Consider the following 13,508-nt stretch of genomic DNA (forward strand, 5'->3'; position numbering starts at 1 on the left):
ACCAGGGTTCGATCCCAACTACAGGTGCTGTCTGTATGGAGTTTGTACGTTCTCCCTGCGACCATGCGAGTTTTCTCCGGGATATCCGGTTTCCTCCCACACTCTAAAGACGTACAGGTTTGTAGGTGAATTTGGCTTTGGTAAAAATTGTAAATTGTCCCCTAGTGTCGAATACGAGGATCGCTGGCTGGCACAGACCCGGTGGGCCAAAGGGCCTGTTTCCACACGGTAACTCCAACCCAAACCAAACTGACAGAAGTGGGAAGAATCACCTCAAACAGATTCAACATTGACAATTATAACCATATAACCATATAATAACCATATAACAATTACAGCACGGAAACAGGCCATCTCGACCCTTCTAGTCCGTGCCGAACACATAATCTCCCCTAGTCCCATATACCTGCGCTCAGACCATAACCCTCCATTCCCTTCCCATCCATATAACTATCCAATTTATTTTTAAATGATAAAAACAAACCTGCCTCCACCACCTTCACTGGAAGCTCATTCCACACAGCTACCACTCTCTGAGTAAAGAAGTTCCCCCTCATGTTACCCCTAAACTTCAGTCCCTTAATTCTCAAGTCATGTCTCCTTGTTTGAATCTTCCCTACTCTCAATGGGAAAAGCTTCTCCACGTCAACTCTGTCTATCCCTCTCATCATTTTAAAAACCTCTATCAAGTCCCCCCTTAACCTTCTGCGCTCCATTATTTGACGGGAAATTCTCACTGCAACTGGAACCCTTGCCTTGAGCACCTTAATATTGCAATTGCACGCACAAGGGGGAAAAATCCTTTAAAGAATGTAATATTTCCATCTGAAGATCTAATCTCTACAATTGCAAGAAATTTGCTGGAAATTGCAAGCAATTTCCAGCAAATTTCTTGCAATTGTAGAGATTAGATCTTCAAGTGTAAACATTACTTTAATACTTTGAGCTGCCTGGACTCGGGTGACAAAGAACGACACTCCACGATCCAGCTGACTGTGACAGCAAGGATTACTCTAGGCAGTTAATGTACAAACATCTCTCTATAAATAGGATGTATTCATGGAGAAGGAACACTACCTTGAGCTGTGTTGGACAGAACTGCAGAAGCTGGTTTAAACCGTAGACATAAAAAGCTAGAGTAACTCAGATGGTCAGACAACATCTCTGGAGAAATAGTTCAAGTGTTCAAGTGAGTTTATTGTCATGTGTCCCTGATAGGACAATGAAATTCTTGCTTTGCTTCAGCACACAGAACATAGTAGGCATTTACTACAAAACAGATCAGTGTGTCCATATACCATTATATAAATATATACACACATGAATAAATAAACTGATAAAGTGCAAATAACAGATAATGGGTTATTAATGTTCAGAGTTTTGTCCGAGCCAGGTTTAATAGCCTGATGGCTGTGGGGAAGTAGCGATTCCTGAACCTGGTTGTTGCAGTCTTCAGGCTCCTGTACCTTCTACCTGAAGGTAGCAGGGAGATGAGTGTGTGGCCAGGATGGTGTGGGTCCTTGATGATACTGCCAGTCTTTTTGAGGCAGCGACTGCGATAAATCCCCTCGATGGAAGGAAGGTCAGAGCCGATGATGGACTGGGCAGTGTTTACTGCTTTTTGTAGTCTTAGAATAGGTGACCTAAAACGTCACCTATTCCTTTTCTCCAGAGATTACCTTGCGTCAAACGATGTTCAGCATTGGGTGAAAATGATAAATTGCTCGCAAGTTAACTTCCTGAATTAACCCCTCCCTGCAAAGCACTTCAATGGAACACTAAAATTCACCATCAGTCCACAAAAGCACAGCACAGTCAGGTTTAAGACTAGTCGACTTGATTGCAAGGGACTGCATGGAAACAGGCCCTTCGGCCCACCGAGTCCACGCCGGCCATCATTCACCTGCTCGCACCAGTTCTATGTTATCGCACCTCCTACACGCCAGTGGCAATTTATGAAGCCAATTATTTTACAAACGGCACGTCTTTGGGATGCGAAAGGAAACCGGAGCACCCAGACGAAACCCACGCGGTCACAGGGAGAACGTGCAAACTCCACACAGGCAGCAGCCGAGGTCTGCATCGAAGGCGGGGTTCTCTGATACTGAGAGGCAATGGAAGTACCAGCTGTGCAATCAAGTAAAAACTTTTATCCTCGGGTCAGTGATAAGTCTTTGAACCTTGCGTATCGAGTTAAACATGTGGACTTGGTTAGCACAGCTGTGCAGGGCAGGAAAGTGTCAACAACATTGTCTCGTGGGAGAGAGGTTCCTGAATGTGAATGGAAATATATCTCGGTTAAATGTTGAGAGAGAGCAATGCCCAAGCACTCTCTCAGCCCATGTGAACAATTTATCTGATTGTTTCCACTTCACTGTGTTACCTATGCTACATTTCTAGGAAGGAACTGCAGATGCTGGTTTAAACTGAAGATAGACACAAAAATGCTGGAGTAACTCAGCAGGACAGGCAACATCTCTAGATTCAGTCTGGAGGAGGATCTCGACCCGAAATGTCACCCATTCCGTCTCTCCAGAGATGCGCCCGTCCTGCTGAGTTACTCCAGCTTTTTGTGTCTATCTTCCCGGTTACATTTGATACATAACAACAAGAGCCCCATAAAGACATTTCATTGTTGAACCTGTCCATCCAAGCCATGCTCTATGGCACCCAACTAATGGCAGAAAGAAGGAACTGCAGATGCTGGTATACAAAAAAAAAGACAAAAGTGCTCTCATTGAAACATATAAGATTGTTAAGGGTTTGGACACGCTAGAGGCAGGAAACATATTCCCGATTTTGGGGGTGTCCAGAACCAGGGGCCACAGTTTAAGAATAAGGAGCAAGCCATTTAGAACGGAGGAAACACTTTTTCCTCACAGAGTTGTGAGCCTGTGGAATTCTCTGCCTCAGAGGGCGGTGGAGGCAGGTTCCCTGGATGCATTCAAGAGTGAGCTAGATAGAGCTCTTAAAAATAGCAGAGTCAGGGGATATGGGGAGTAGGCAGGAATGGGGTACTGATTGGGAATGATCAGCCATGATCACATTGAATGGCGGTGCTGGTTTGAAGGGCCGAATGGCCTACTCCTGCACCTATTGTCTATTGCTGGAGTAATCCAGCAGGTCAGGTAGCATCTCTGGGGATCATGGATAGAGGACGTTTCAGGCCAAGACATTGTGGTCGGGGGCAGAAAAAGCTGGTAGAGGAGTGGCATGACAAAGCCTGGGGAGTGATGGGTGGATACAGGTGAGGGGAGGGTTTGATTTGCACATGGGTGGACAAAGGCCAGATATGAAAAGACAGAAGGCAGAGAAGATAAAGAGAGAAGTGGCATGAAATGTGAAGCCAGAGGATGGGATGTAGGTGGACGGGGAGCGGGACGTGTCGACAGAATTGTGGGAGAAATGGTTGTGCAATGGGGGGAGGGAAGAGACAAAGCTGGAAGAGAGGAGGGACAGGTCAAAGCCTGGCAGGTAATAGGTAGATACAGGTGAGGGCGGAGAGACAATAGGTGCTGGAGTAGGCCATTCGGCCCTTCGATCCAGCACCGCCATTCAGTGTGATCTTGGCTGATCATTCCCAATCAGTACCCCGTTCCTGCCTTCTCCCCATATCCCCTGACTCCGCTATTTTTAAGAGCCCTATCTAGCTCTCTCTTGAAAGCATCCAGAGAACCTGCCTCCACCGCGCTCTGAGGCAGAGAATTCCACAGACTCACCACTCTCTGTGAGGAAAAATGTTTCCTCGTCTCCATTCTAAATGACTTACCCCTTATTCTTAAACTGTGGCCCCTGGTTCTGGACTCCCCCAACATCGGGAACATGTTTCCTGCCTCTAGTGTGTCCAAGCCAAGAGATGTGCTTGATGAGAGGGGGGAGGGGGATGGCTGAGGCAAGAGAGGGCATCTGAGGTGAGAGGGGAGGGGTATGTTTAACTTGAGGGGGAGGGGTGGGTTTGAGGGTGGGAGGGGGGGGGGGGGGGGGGTTGCGGCGAGGGGGGGGTTTATTTGAGGTGTGGTGGGATGTGAAACCCAACTAATGGTATTGGTCTGGGTCAGGTACATATCCTGTTAAACTATTCAGCGTTGATTCGAGCCACTTCAGCTCATCGCAGTAGTTTGGTTACTGTTACCACAGTGCCTTCTACTTTCGATGGTCAGTGGAGTTTCGTCCCAATCAGATCAACACGATTCTGCAGACGGTCACGTTGTACAGGGAGCAAGTACTGGGGCTGAACACACGTTAGTGTTTGACTACAGACTGGTCGGTTTCAGAATCACTCACTGACTTTGGAACACAACTGCACATCACATGCTTCCTGGCACCGTGACAGACGGCCACAGTTGGAGTCCAACTATTTGCTCGCATCAACTGCACTTAAATTGAGAAGAGCTTACCTAAAAAATGTAAATGGTCAGACACAAATCCAACTCAGCGATTTAAAAATACAATATAGATGAATTGAGTAGTTTCAAGTCGGGGGATATAATTCACTGATAGACAAACGCTGGAGTAACTCAGTCAAGTCAAGTCAAGTTTATTTGTCACATACACATACGAGATGTGCAGTGAAATGAAAGTGGCAATGCTCGCGGACTTTTGTGCAAAAGACAAACAACAAAACAAACAAACAAATTATAAACACAATCATAACACACATACTCTTTTACATAATAAATAATGGAAGGAAAAACGTTCAGTAGAGGTAGTCCCTGGTGAGATAGGCATTTACAGTCCGAATTGCCTCTGGGAAGAAACTCCTTCTCAACCTCTCCGTTCTCACCGCATGGCAATGGAGGCGTTAGCCTGACCGTAGCAGCTGGAACAGTCCGTTGCAGGGGTGGAAGGGGTCTCCCATGATTTTATTTGCTCTGGAGTTGCACCTCCTGTTGTATAGTTCCCTGCAGGGGGGGGCGAGTGAAGTTCCCATAGTGCATTCGGCCGAACGCACTACTCTCTGCAGAGCCTTCTTGTCTTTGGCAGAGCAATTCGCAAACCAGATGGCAATGTTCCCGGACAAGATGCTTTCCACCGCCGCTGCGTAGAAGCACTGGAGGATCCTCGGAGACACTCTGAATTTCCTCAATTGCCCGAGGTGGTAAAGGCGCTGCCTTGCCTTACTCACGAGTGCTGAGGCGTGTGATGCCCATGTCATATCCTCGGAGATGTGGACTCCCAGATATTTAAAACAGTTCACCCTATCCACAGGATCCCCATTTATCTTCAAGGTTCAAATGACAAATAAATGGTATTGTATTTAATCTGGTCTATAACATGAGCAAGATCAGGCCTCAACAGTATTAGTTGTAAGAAGTCACAAGCGACAGCAGATGCTGGACCCAAACCCAAGATGCTGGACTCCCTGTACACACATGACTGTGTGGCTAGGTTCAGCTCCAATTCAATAATTAAGTTTGCTGACGACACGGTGGTGGTGGGCCTGATCTCAGACAACGATGAGAAGGCCTACCGGGAGGAGGTGGCTGGTCTAGCACTCTGGTGCCAGGATAACAGCCTCATCTTGAACATCAAAAAAACGAAGGAGCTGATCATGGACTTTAGGAAGGCACATCATCCGAGGACGTACACTCCATTGAGGATAAATGGTCTGATCAACCACGGCTGGGTCGCCTGGGTGAGGGTGTCTGACGTTGAAAGACCCGAAACACCCAATGACCCCAGGTTACATCACTGATGATGTGTTCAGGAGCATCAAGGGGTGTATTTTTATCAATCACTGACCACAAACCAATTGAGAGCTTAACATCAACAAATGGTACATTGCCAAGGAATGGAAATACTAGAGTTGTGGACCGGCGGTAAATATATATTCAGTGCCGTTTAAGAATACTATCAGGCCAAGAAGTGTATGGGGATCGTTGGTCGGTGCAGACTCGGTGAGCTAAAGGGCCTGTTCCCGCGCTGTATCTCCAAACTAAACAAGCCTTTAAAGTTTGCAAAACTACATGTCAGTAGGGTGGAAACTGGGTGCAAAGGCTAGAATACAGAAACTGACTGAAGAGTCTGCAGCATGGACACTAATTCCCCGTGCACTGGTCTCCAATGTTGTCCAGAGCAGTTCTTGGAACAGGTACCAAATCAAATCAAGTTTGTTGTCATTTGCTCATGTACAGTGAAGTACAGATACAACAGCAGCACCACAGGGACACAGACACAGACCACACACAAAATACATAAACTACACATAAATTATTCAAGACAAGGCGACCAAAAATGACAGGACACCCTCATTATTGCGGTCCCCTTTGTAACGGACATTGGCTATAGTGGAAGGGGAATCCTCACAATAACCAGATACCACTGTCTCTTTAATGCCCCTGTCCCACTTAGGAAACCTGAACGGAAACCTCTGGAGACTTTGCGCCCCACCCAAGGTTTCCGTGCGGTTCCCGGAGGTTTTTGTCAGTCTCTCTACCTGCTTCCACCAGCTGCAACCTCCGGCAACCGCCTGCAACCTCCGCGAACCGCACGGAAACCTTGGGTGGGGGGCAAAGTCTGCGGAGGTTTCCGTTCAGGTTTCCCAAGTGGGACAGGGGCTTAAGAACACAGGCAGCTAATTACACTGCAGGACGTCATTTATATTGACAAGCAATTGCTTCAATTGGCACTTCAACAACGGCACTGCATTGAACAGTGTGACAAACAGCCTTCAGTATTTTTAGCTTGCAGGCACCAAATAAAATATTTTGGGTTGTTAAAAAGAACTTTGAATTTGAAAACAACTTGTTGTTTCACGGAGTGGCCACTAAATAGTTGGCGCGAGTCTTTAAACCGGGTTATGGCGACAATTGGCAATAACGGACACCATTTCCCCCCCACCCACCCCTCTATGGTCCGTTATAACGAGGGGTTTCTGCATTAGAGCAAAAGTACACAATCGGAAAACATGTCCAAGAATTGGCGCCGTATGGTACTCAGACAGCCAGAGGGAAGATAAAATAGTGGGGGAGAAAAATAAAAAAAAATAAAAAAGGAATGAGTGACACCAACAACATGAATCCAGCATCAGCTGATGAAGTTCGTGCAGAAAACAGAAGAGTTTAAAACAAAATGTGGACATGGTGGGCAAAAACGGCAAGGCTGGTATTAGTTGGTGTTTTGACTTGCCCCAGAGATTGTGGTGTTATGGTGGGACCTCTGGTAAACAGGTCCCACTGTGGCAGTTCATATAACAATTAAGCACTCTTGCCCTTTGATATATGGTGATTTCACGAAAGGTCACTGGAGCGTAGATCCGCACCCACGTGACCGAAAATCTGAAGTGGAGTACATGCTATACATCCGGTACATGTTAGTGAATGGGAAAACACGCACTTTCACACCCGTTAAAAACATCGAAAACGGCCAGTTTTTGAGCTGCAATTTACTGTGCCAGTCGGGGTGACCGTGAGGCACAGCTACCTAAATTTACAGTCCAAAAAAAAGATAGAAACTAAGGTAAATTCAAGAGGGAGCTGAAGGTGCAAATCCAGCGGAAATGCTTATCGGACATTTGCCGTGGAGATTTAAAGATCCAAAATATCGGGAATTATCGCGTTTGCTCACTGCATTTCATCAAAGGTAAGGCATTATTGACTTTTTTATCTTTATTGATGAAATGCAGCGAGCAAACGCAATAATTCCCGATATTTTGGATCTTTAAATCTCCACGGCAAATGTCCGATAAGCATTTCCGCTGGATTTGCACCTTCAGCTCCCTCTTGAAACAAAGATGGCCAGGCGAGGATAGGATCAGGTCGTCAGTTCACGGGAACCGCTCAAGTAGCGAGCGAGCGAGCAGACCGACAGGACTTTGTGAGCTTTGAATAATGACGCCAATAATGGTAGCGCCCAGATGTGTAATATATGCAAAACATGATTTCATGTGCAATTGCATATGTGAGAAATAAAGCACGATTGACTAAATGTGTGAACCAGGAGCAAAAGTGGGATCGGCCAACAATCCAAAACTAGATTATCAAAGTCCTGCAACATTATTTATTATCTTCCTATTCATGGGAAGTGGCTGAGTGACTCTCGATTCCAAAGCTCAATGCAGCATAAATCACACCAACATTTCTTAGAGAACATGGTGACGCACCAGTAGAGTTGCTGTTTTATAGAGCTAGCAGTGCCAGGGTCCCAGGTTCGATCCCGACTACGGGTGCTGTTGTCTGTATGGAGTTTGCAGGTTCTCCCCGTTACCACGTGGGTTTTCTCCGAGACCTTCGGTTTCCTCCCACACTCCGAAGATGTACAGGTTTGTAGGTTAAATGGGTTGGGTTTGTGTACTTGGTATAAGTGTAAATTGTCCCCTCGTGTGTGTGTGTTGGATAGTGTTAATGTGTGGGGATCGGATTGCTGGTCAGTGTGGATACGGTGGGCCAAAGGGCCGGTTTCCGTGTTGTAATATCGCAACATTTAAGAAACAATTGGACAGGTACATGGATAGGACAGGTTTAGAGGGACAAGTGCAGGCAGGTGGGACTAGTACGGATGGGACATGTTGGGCAGTGAGGGAAGTTGGGCCGAAGAGCCTGATTCCACACTGTATGACTCTACGACATTACAAGTTGTAAGAAGGCTCTTTCCATTTCACACAGGCAGCAGTGTAACTCAGAACTGCTACTGCTCATCACAAGCACGGCAACACTAGAAAGGGTGCAGAAGAGATTCACCAAGATGTTGCAGGAAGGAACTATTTATATGGTGGTTTTAACCGAAGATAGACACAAAATGCTGGGAGTAACTCAGAGGGACAGGCAGCATCTCTGGATAGAAGGAATCAGTCTGAAGAAGGTTCTCAATAGACAATAGACAATAGGTGCAGGAGTAGGCCATTCAATGTGATCATGGCTGATCATCCCCAATCGGAGCCCCGTTCCTGCCTTCTCCGCATATCCCCCGACTCCACTATTTTTTAAGAGACCCATCCAGCTCTCTTGAAAGCACCAGAGAACCTGCCTCCACTGCCCTCTGAGGCAGAGAATTCCACAGACTCACCACTCTCTGTGAGAAAAAGTGTTTCCTTGTCTCCGTTCTAAATGGCTTACTCCTTGTTCATAAACTGTGGCCCCTGGTTCTGGACTCCCCCAACATCGGGAACATGTTTCCTGCCTCTAGCGTGTCCAAGCTCTTAACAGTCTCAACCCGAAACGTCACCCATTCCTTCACCAGGATGTTGCCAGGACTTGTAGCCATAAGTTATAGGGAGAGGGTTACACAGAAAAGCTGGAGAAACTCAGCGGGATAGGGAGAGGTTGGATAGGCTGGGTCATTTGTTTTGGTGGGGGGGGGGGGGGGGGGGGGGGGGGGGGGGGGGGGGGGGGGGGGTGCAGGAGACAGAGGGGTGACCGTTTAAAGATTAGTAGGGCTTTTTTTAAAAATATAAAGAGCACCGAGTCCCTGGAACACACTGCTAGTGGTGGTGGTTGAAGCAGATATGTTATTGGCATTTAAAAGACTTTTGTATGGGGATATGGATATGCAGAGAATGGTGGGACATGGTTTATGTGCAGGCAGATAAGAGTTGGTCTGGGCATCATGTTGAACCAAGGGGCCCGTTTTATGTTCGTATCGAAGTGTACCTGCTTGTGAGGGGCGTGGATCAAGTGAATACGCAGCCTTTTACCCAGCGTAGAGAATTCTAAAACTATGCGGCATAGGGTTAAAAGGGAGCAGGGAGAGATTTAAGAGGGCAAACCTTTCTCCCAAAGGGTAGTTTGTAACTAGAATAAGCTGCCAGAGAAAGCTAAAGAAACAGATACTGTTATCATTTTTACAAGACACTTGGATAGATATTTGGAACTGCAGATGCTGGTTTATTTTAAAAAAAGACACAAGGTGCTGGAGTAACTCAGCAGGTCAGGAAGCATATATGGTTATATCTCTGGAGAGCATGCATAGGCTATTTTTCGGGACGAGGACCTGCTTCAAAAATATAACAGATATATGGATAGGAAGGGTTGAGAGGGCTAAGGGCCAAATGAGACTAGCCCAATATGCAACGTGGTTAGTCTGGACAAGATTGTGCACAGCCCCAAGACTCTAGAACAATAGTTTGCCACAGTCACAAGTCAGAAGACCCTGCCAGACTCACACAAGTTGCAGTATAACTCTGAACCGGCAGAACTTGGCACCAATATTGAATTCTCGCCAGCTGCCCACCAAGCCACGAAAACAAACCCAGAAGCTGTTCAGTGCACGTGACAATAATAAACAGAATTAAACTGAAGTGCTGGAGTATCAAAGCAAATCAGTCAGCGTCTCTGGAGAACACAAATAGGCGACGTTTCAGCTCAGGATCCTTCTCCATAGCTTCCTTAAATTAAAAAAAAAACGAGAACACAAAGTGCAGGAGTAATTCAGATCAGGCAACATCTCTGAATAACCTATATCTCCAGAGATGCTGCCTGACCTGCTGAGTTACTCCAGCACTTTGTGTCTTTTTTTTTGTAATCAACATCTGCAATTCCTTGTGTCGCCTAACACAGTGATTCCCAACCTGGGGCCATGGCAAATTTCATGGAGGGGGGGGGGGGGGGGGGGGGGGGGGGGGGGGGGGGTGGGGAGTGGGGGAGGGAAAGAAATTTTGGGGATTTAGGGGGCCACAGGTTCAATGAAGGGGGCCACTTTTTCCCCGCTAATAATGTCAAGGGGGGGGGGGGGGGGGGGGGGGGCAGGATCCTTCTCCCGCCCATAGGGGCCATTAAATTAAAAAAAAAGAACTAAAAAAAGTTGGGAACCACTGGCCTAACACACATATCTTCCAGGTTATTTAAAAAAAATCGTTCATTTGGTGTATTTAGCGTATTCTCCAGAGATGTTGCCTGACCCGCTGAGTTACTCCAGCACTTTGTGTCTTTTTTTTTGTTGTTGTAAATCAGCATCTGCAGTTCCTTGTGTCCCCTAACACACATATTTTCCAGGTTTTTTTTGTTTTTTTAAAAAAATCGTTTAAAAATGCTCCATAGATGCTGCTGCACCCGCTGAGTTTTTCCAAATTTTTGTGTGCACCTTCGATTTTCCAGCATCTGCAGTTCCTTCTTGAACACTTGGTGTTCAAGAAGGAACAAGAAGGAAAATGCATTTCGTTGTCTCTGTACTGTACACTGACAATGACAATTAAAATTGAATCTGAATCTGAATCTGGTGTATTTTAGCGTGTTCCCCAGAGGTGCTGCCTGACCCGCTGAGTTTCTCCAGCTCTGTGTGTGTGTGTGTGTGTGTGTGTGTGTGTGTGTGTGTGTGCGCGCCCTTCTGTGCATTAAGCAGCATCTGTATCTGCATTTCCTTGTTTAAGAAGGAACTGGAAGATGCTGGAAAAATGTGACCTTGCAGGGGAGAACATGCTAGCACTGAATGATTAAGAAACAAAGATGAAATTTAGTGTTTAACAAGGAACTGGAAGATGCTGGAAAAATGTGACCTTGCAGGGGAGAACATGCTAGCACTGAATGATTAAGAAACAAAGATGAAATTTAGTGTTTAACAAGGAACTGGAAGATGCTGGAAAAATGTGACCTTGCAGGGGAGCACATGCTAGCACTGACTGATTAAGAAACAAAGATGAAATTTAGTGTTTAACAAGGAACTGGAAGATGCTGGAAAAATGTGACCTTGCAGGGGAGCACATGCTAGCACTGACTGATTAAGAAACAAAGATGAAATTTAGTGTTTAAGAAGGAACTGCAGAGGCTGGAAAATCGAAGTGCTGGAGAAACTCAGCGGGTGCAGCAGCATCTATGGAGCGAAGGAAATAGGCAAAGCCTATTTCCTTCGCTCCATAGATGCTGCTGCACCCGCTGAGTTTCGCTCCATAGATGCTGCTGCACCCGCTGAGTTTCTCCAGCACTTTTGTCTATCTGCATTTCCTTGTTTGTTGTTGTTGCTGCTGCTGCTGCTGCTGCAACGAAACTCGTTTGAAAAGCAGCACCAAAGTGCCCACCCACCTGACGGCGTGGGACCAGAAGACCAGGCTGTCGGCCAGGCTCTGGTCGGAGCGGACGATGAGCAGGTACAGGTAGATGGCTATGGCCACGGTCCAGAAGAAGGAGCTGGTGTTGGCGAAGGTGGAGACGGCCCCCTGCAGCACGCAGTCCCACGAGGAGCGCTGGAAGTCCCGCAGTACCCCGTAGGCGTAGGACAGAGCCGACAGCAGGTCTGCCAGCGACAGGAAGAGCAGCAACTGGCGAGCCTTGCTCCGCAGCTCCGGCCACCACAGGTGGGTGGCGATGATCAGCGTCGACCCCAGCACCGACAGCAGGCAGGAGATGAGGATCGCCACCTTCTCGTAGAGGTACACCTCCGTCTGCTGCATGTCTCTGCGCGTTCACTCACACTAACACACTCACACTAAAGCTTCTCCAACTCAAAGCATTCTCTGGCAGCCCGGAGTCAATCACAGCCACAGCCACAACCACAGGCTGGCGGCTTCAGTCATGTGGCTGAGCGCAAAACTTTACTCTCTCCCCGCCCCCCCTGTTACTGAGACTACCTTCCTTTCTCTCCCCGCCCCCCCTGTTACTGAGGCCCTTCTCCTCCCTTCTCTCTTCCCCACCCCCCACCCCTCTCTCTCCCCCCCCCCCCTCTCGCTCTCTCTCTCCCCCCACACCCCCCCTCACCCTCTCTTCCCCCCCCCACCCACACCCCCCACCACACCCCCACACCTCTCTCCCCCCCCCCCACCCCTTCTGTCTCTCCACCCCACCCCTCACCCTCTCTCTCTCCTCCCCCCCCCTCACCTTCCCCCTCTCTCTCTCTCTCCCCCCCCCACCCTCTCTCTCTCCCCCCCCCACTCTCTCTCCCCCCCCCCACACCCCTCTCTCTCTCTCCCCCCCCCTCCCTTCCTCTCTCTCTCCCCCCCCACCCCTCTCTCTCTCTCCCCCCCCCCCTTCCCCCTCTCTCTCTCCCCCCCCACCCCCCTCTCTCTCTGCCCCCCTATCTCCCCCCCCCCCCTCTCTCTCATCCCCCCCCCACCCAGGCTATTAAACCTGGCTCAGACAAAACTCTGATCATTAATAGCCCATTATCTGTTATTTGCACTTTATCAGTCTATTTATTCATGTGTTATATATAGGTATACAATGGTATATGGACACACTGATCTGTTTTTGTAGTCATGCCTACTATGTTCTGTTGTGCTGAAGCAAAGCAAGAATTTCATTGTCCTATCAGGGACACATGACAATAACTCACTTGAATTTGAACTTGGACTCTCTCTCTCCCCCCCCTCTCTCTCTCCCCACCCCCCATCTCTCTCTCTCCCCCCCCCCTCTCTCCCCCCCTCCCCCCCCTCTCCACCCCTCTCTCTCCATACCCTCTCTCCCCCTCCCACCTTTCTCTCCCCCCCCTCACTCCCCCCTCTCCCCCTCCCCCCCCCTCCCCCCCCTCCTCCCCCTCTCTCTCTCTCTCCCCCCCTCTCCCCCCCCTCTCCCCCCCTCCTCTCTCTCTCCCCCTTTCCCTCACCTCCCCCCCTCTCTCCCCCCCCCTCTCCCCACCCCTCTCTC

At 48.2% G+C, this 13,508-nt stretch overlaps 1 protein-coding gene across 1 annotated transcript in view; it reads right to left on the reverse strand.

Moving 5' to 3' along the window:
• Nucleotides 1-12,401, reverse strand: part of gpr157 (G protein-coupled receptor 157) — a 32,211-nt gene extending 19,810 nt beyond the window's left edge. The window contains exon 1 of the mRNA XM_055659614.1: nt 11,952-12,401. Coding sequence (XP_055515589.1) covers nt 11,952-12,319 — 368 coding nt within the window. The 5' untranslated portion in view covers nt 12,320-12,401. The remainder of the gene's footprint in view (nt 1-11,951) is intronic.
• Between the last annotated feature and the right edge of the window lie 1,107 nt (nt 12,402-13,508).

Source organism: Leucoraja erinacea, chromosome 30 (assembly GCF_028641065.1).
Source record: "Leucoraja erinacea ecotype New England chromosome 30, Leri_hhj_1, whole genome shotgun sequence".
NCBI lineage: Eukaryota > Metazoa > Chordata > Chondrichthyes > Rajiformes > Rajidae > Leucoraja > Leucoraja erinaceus.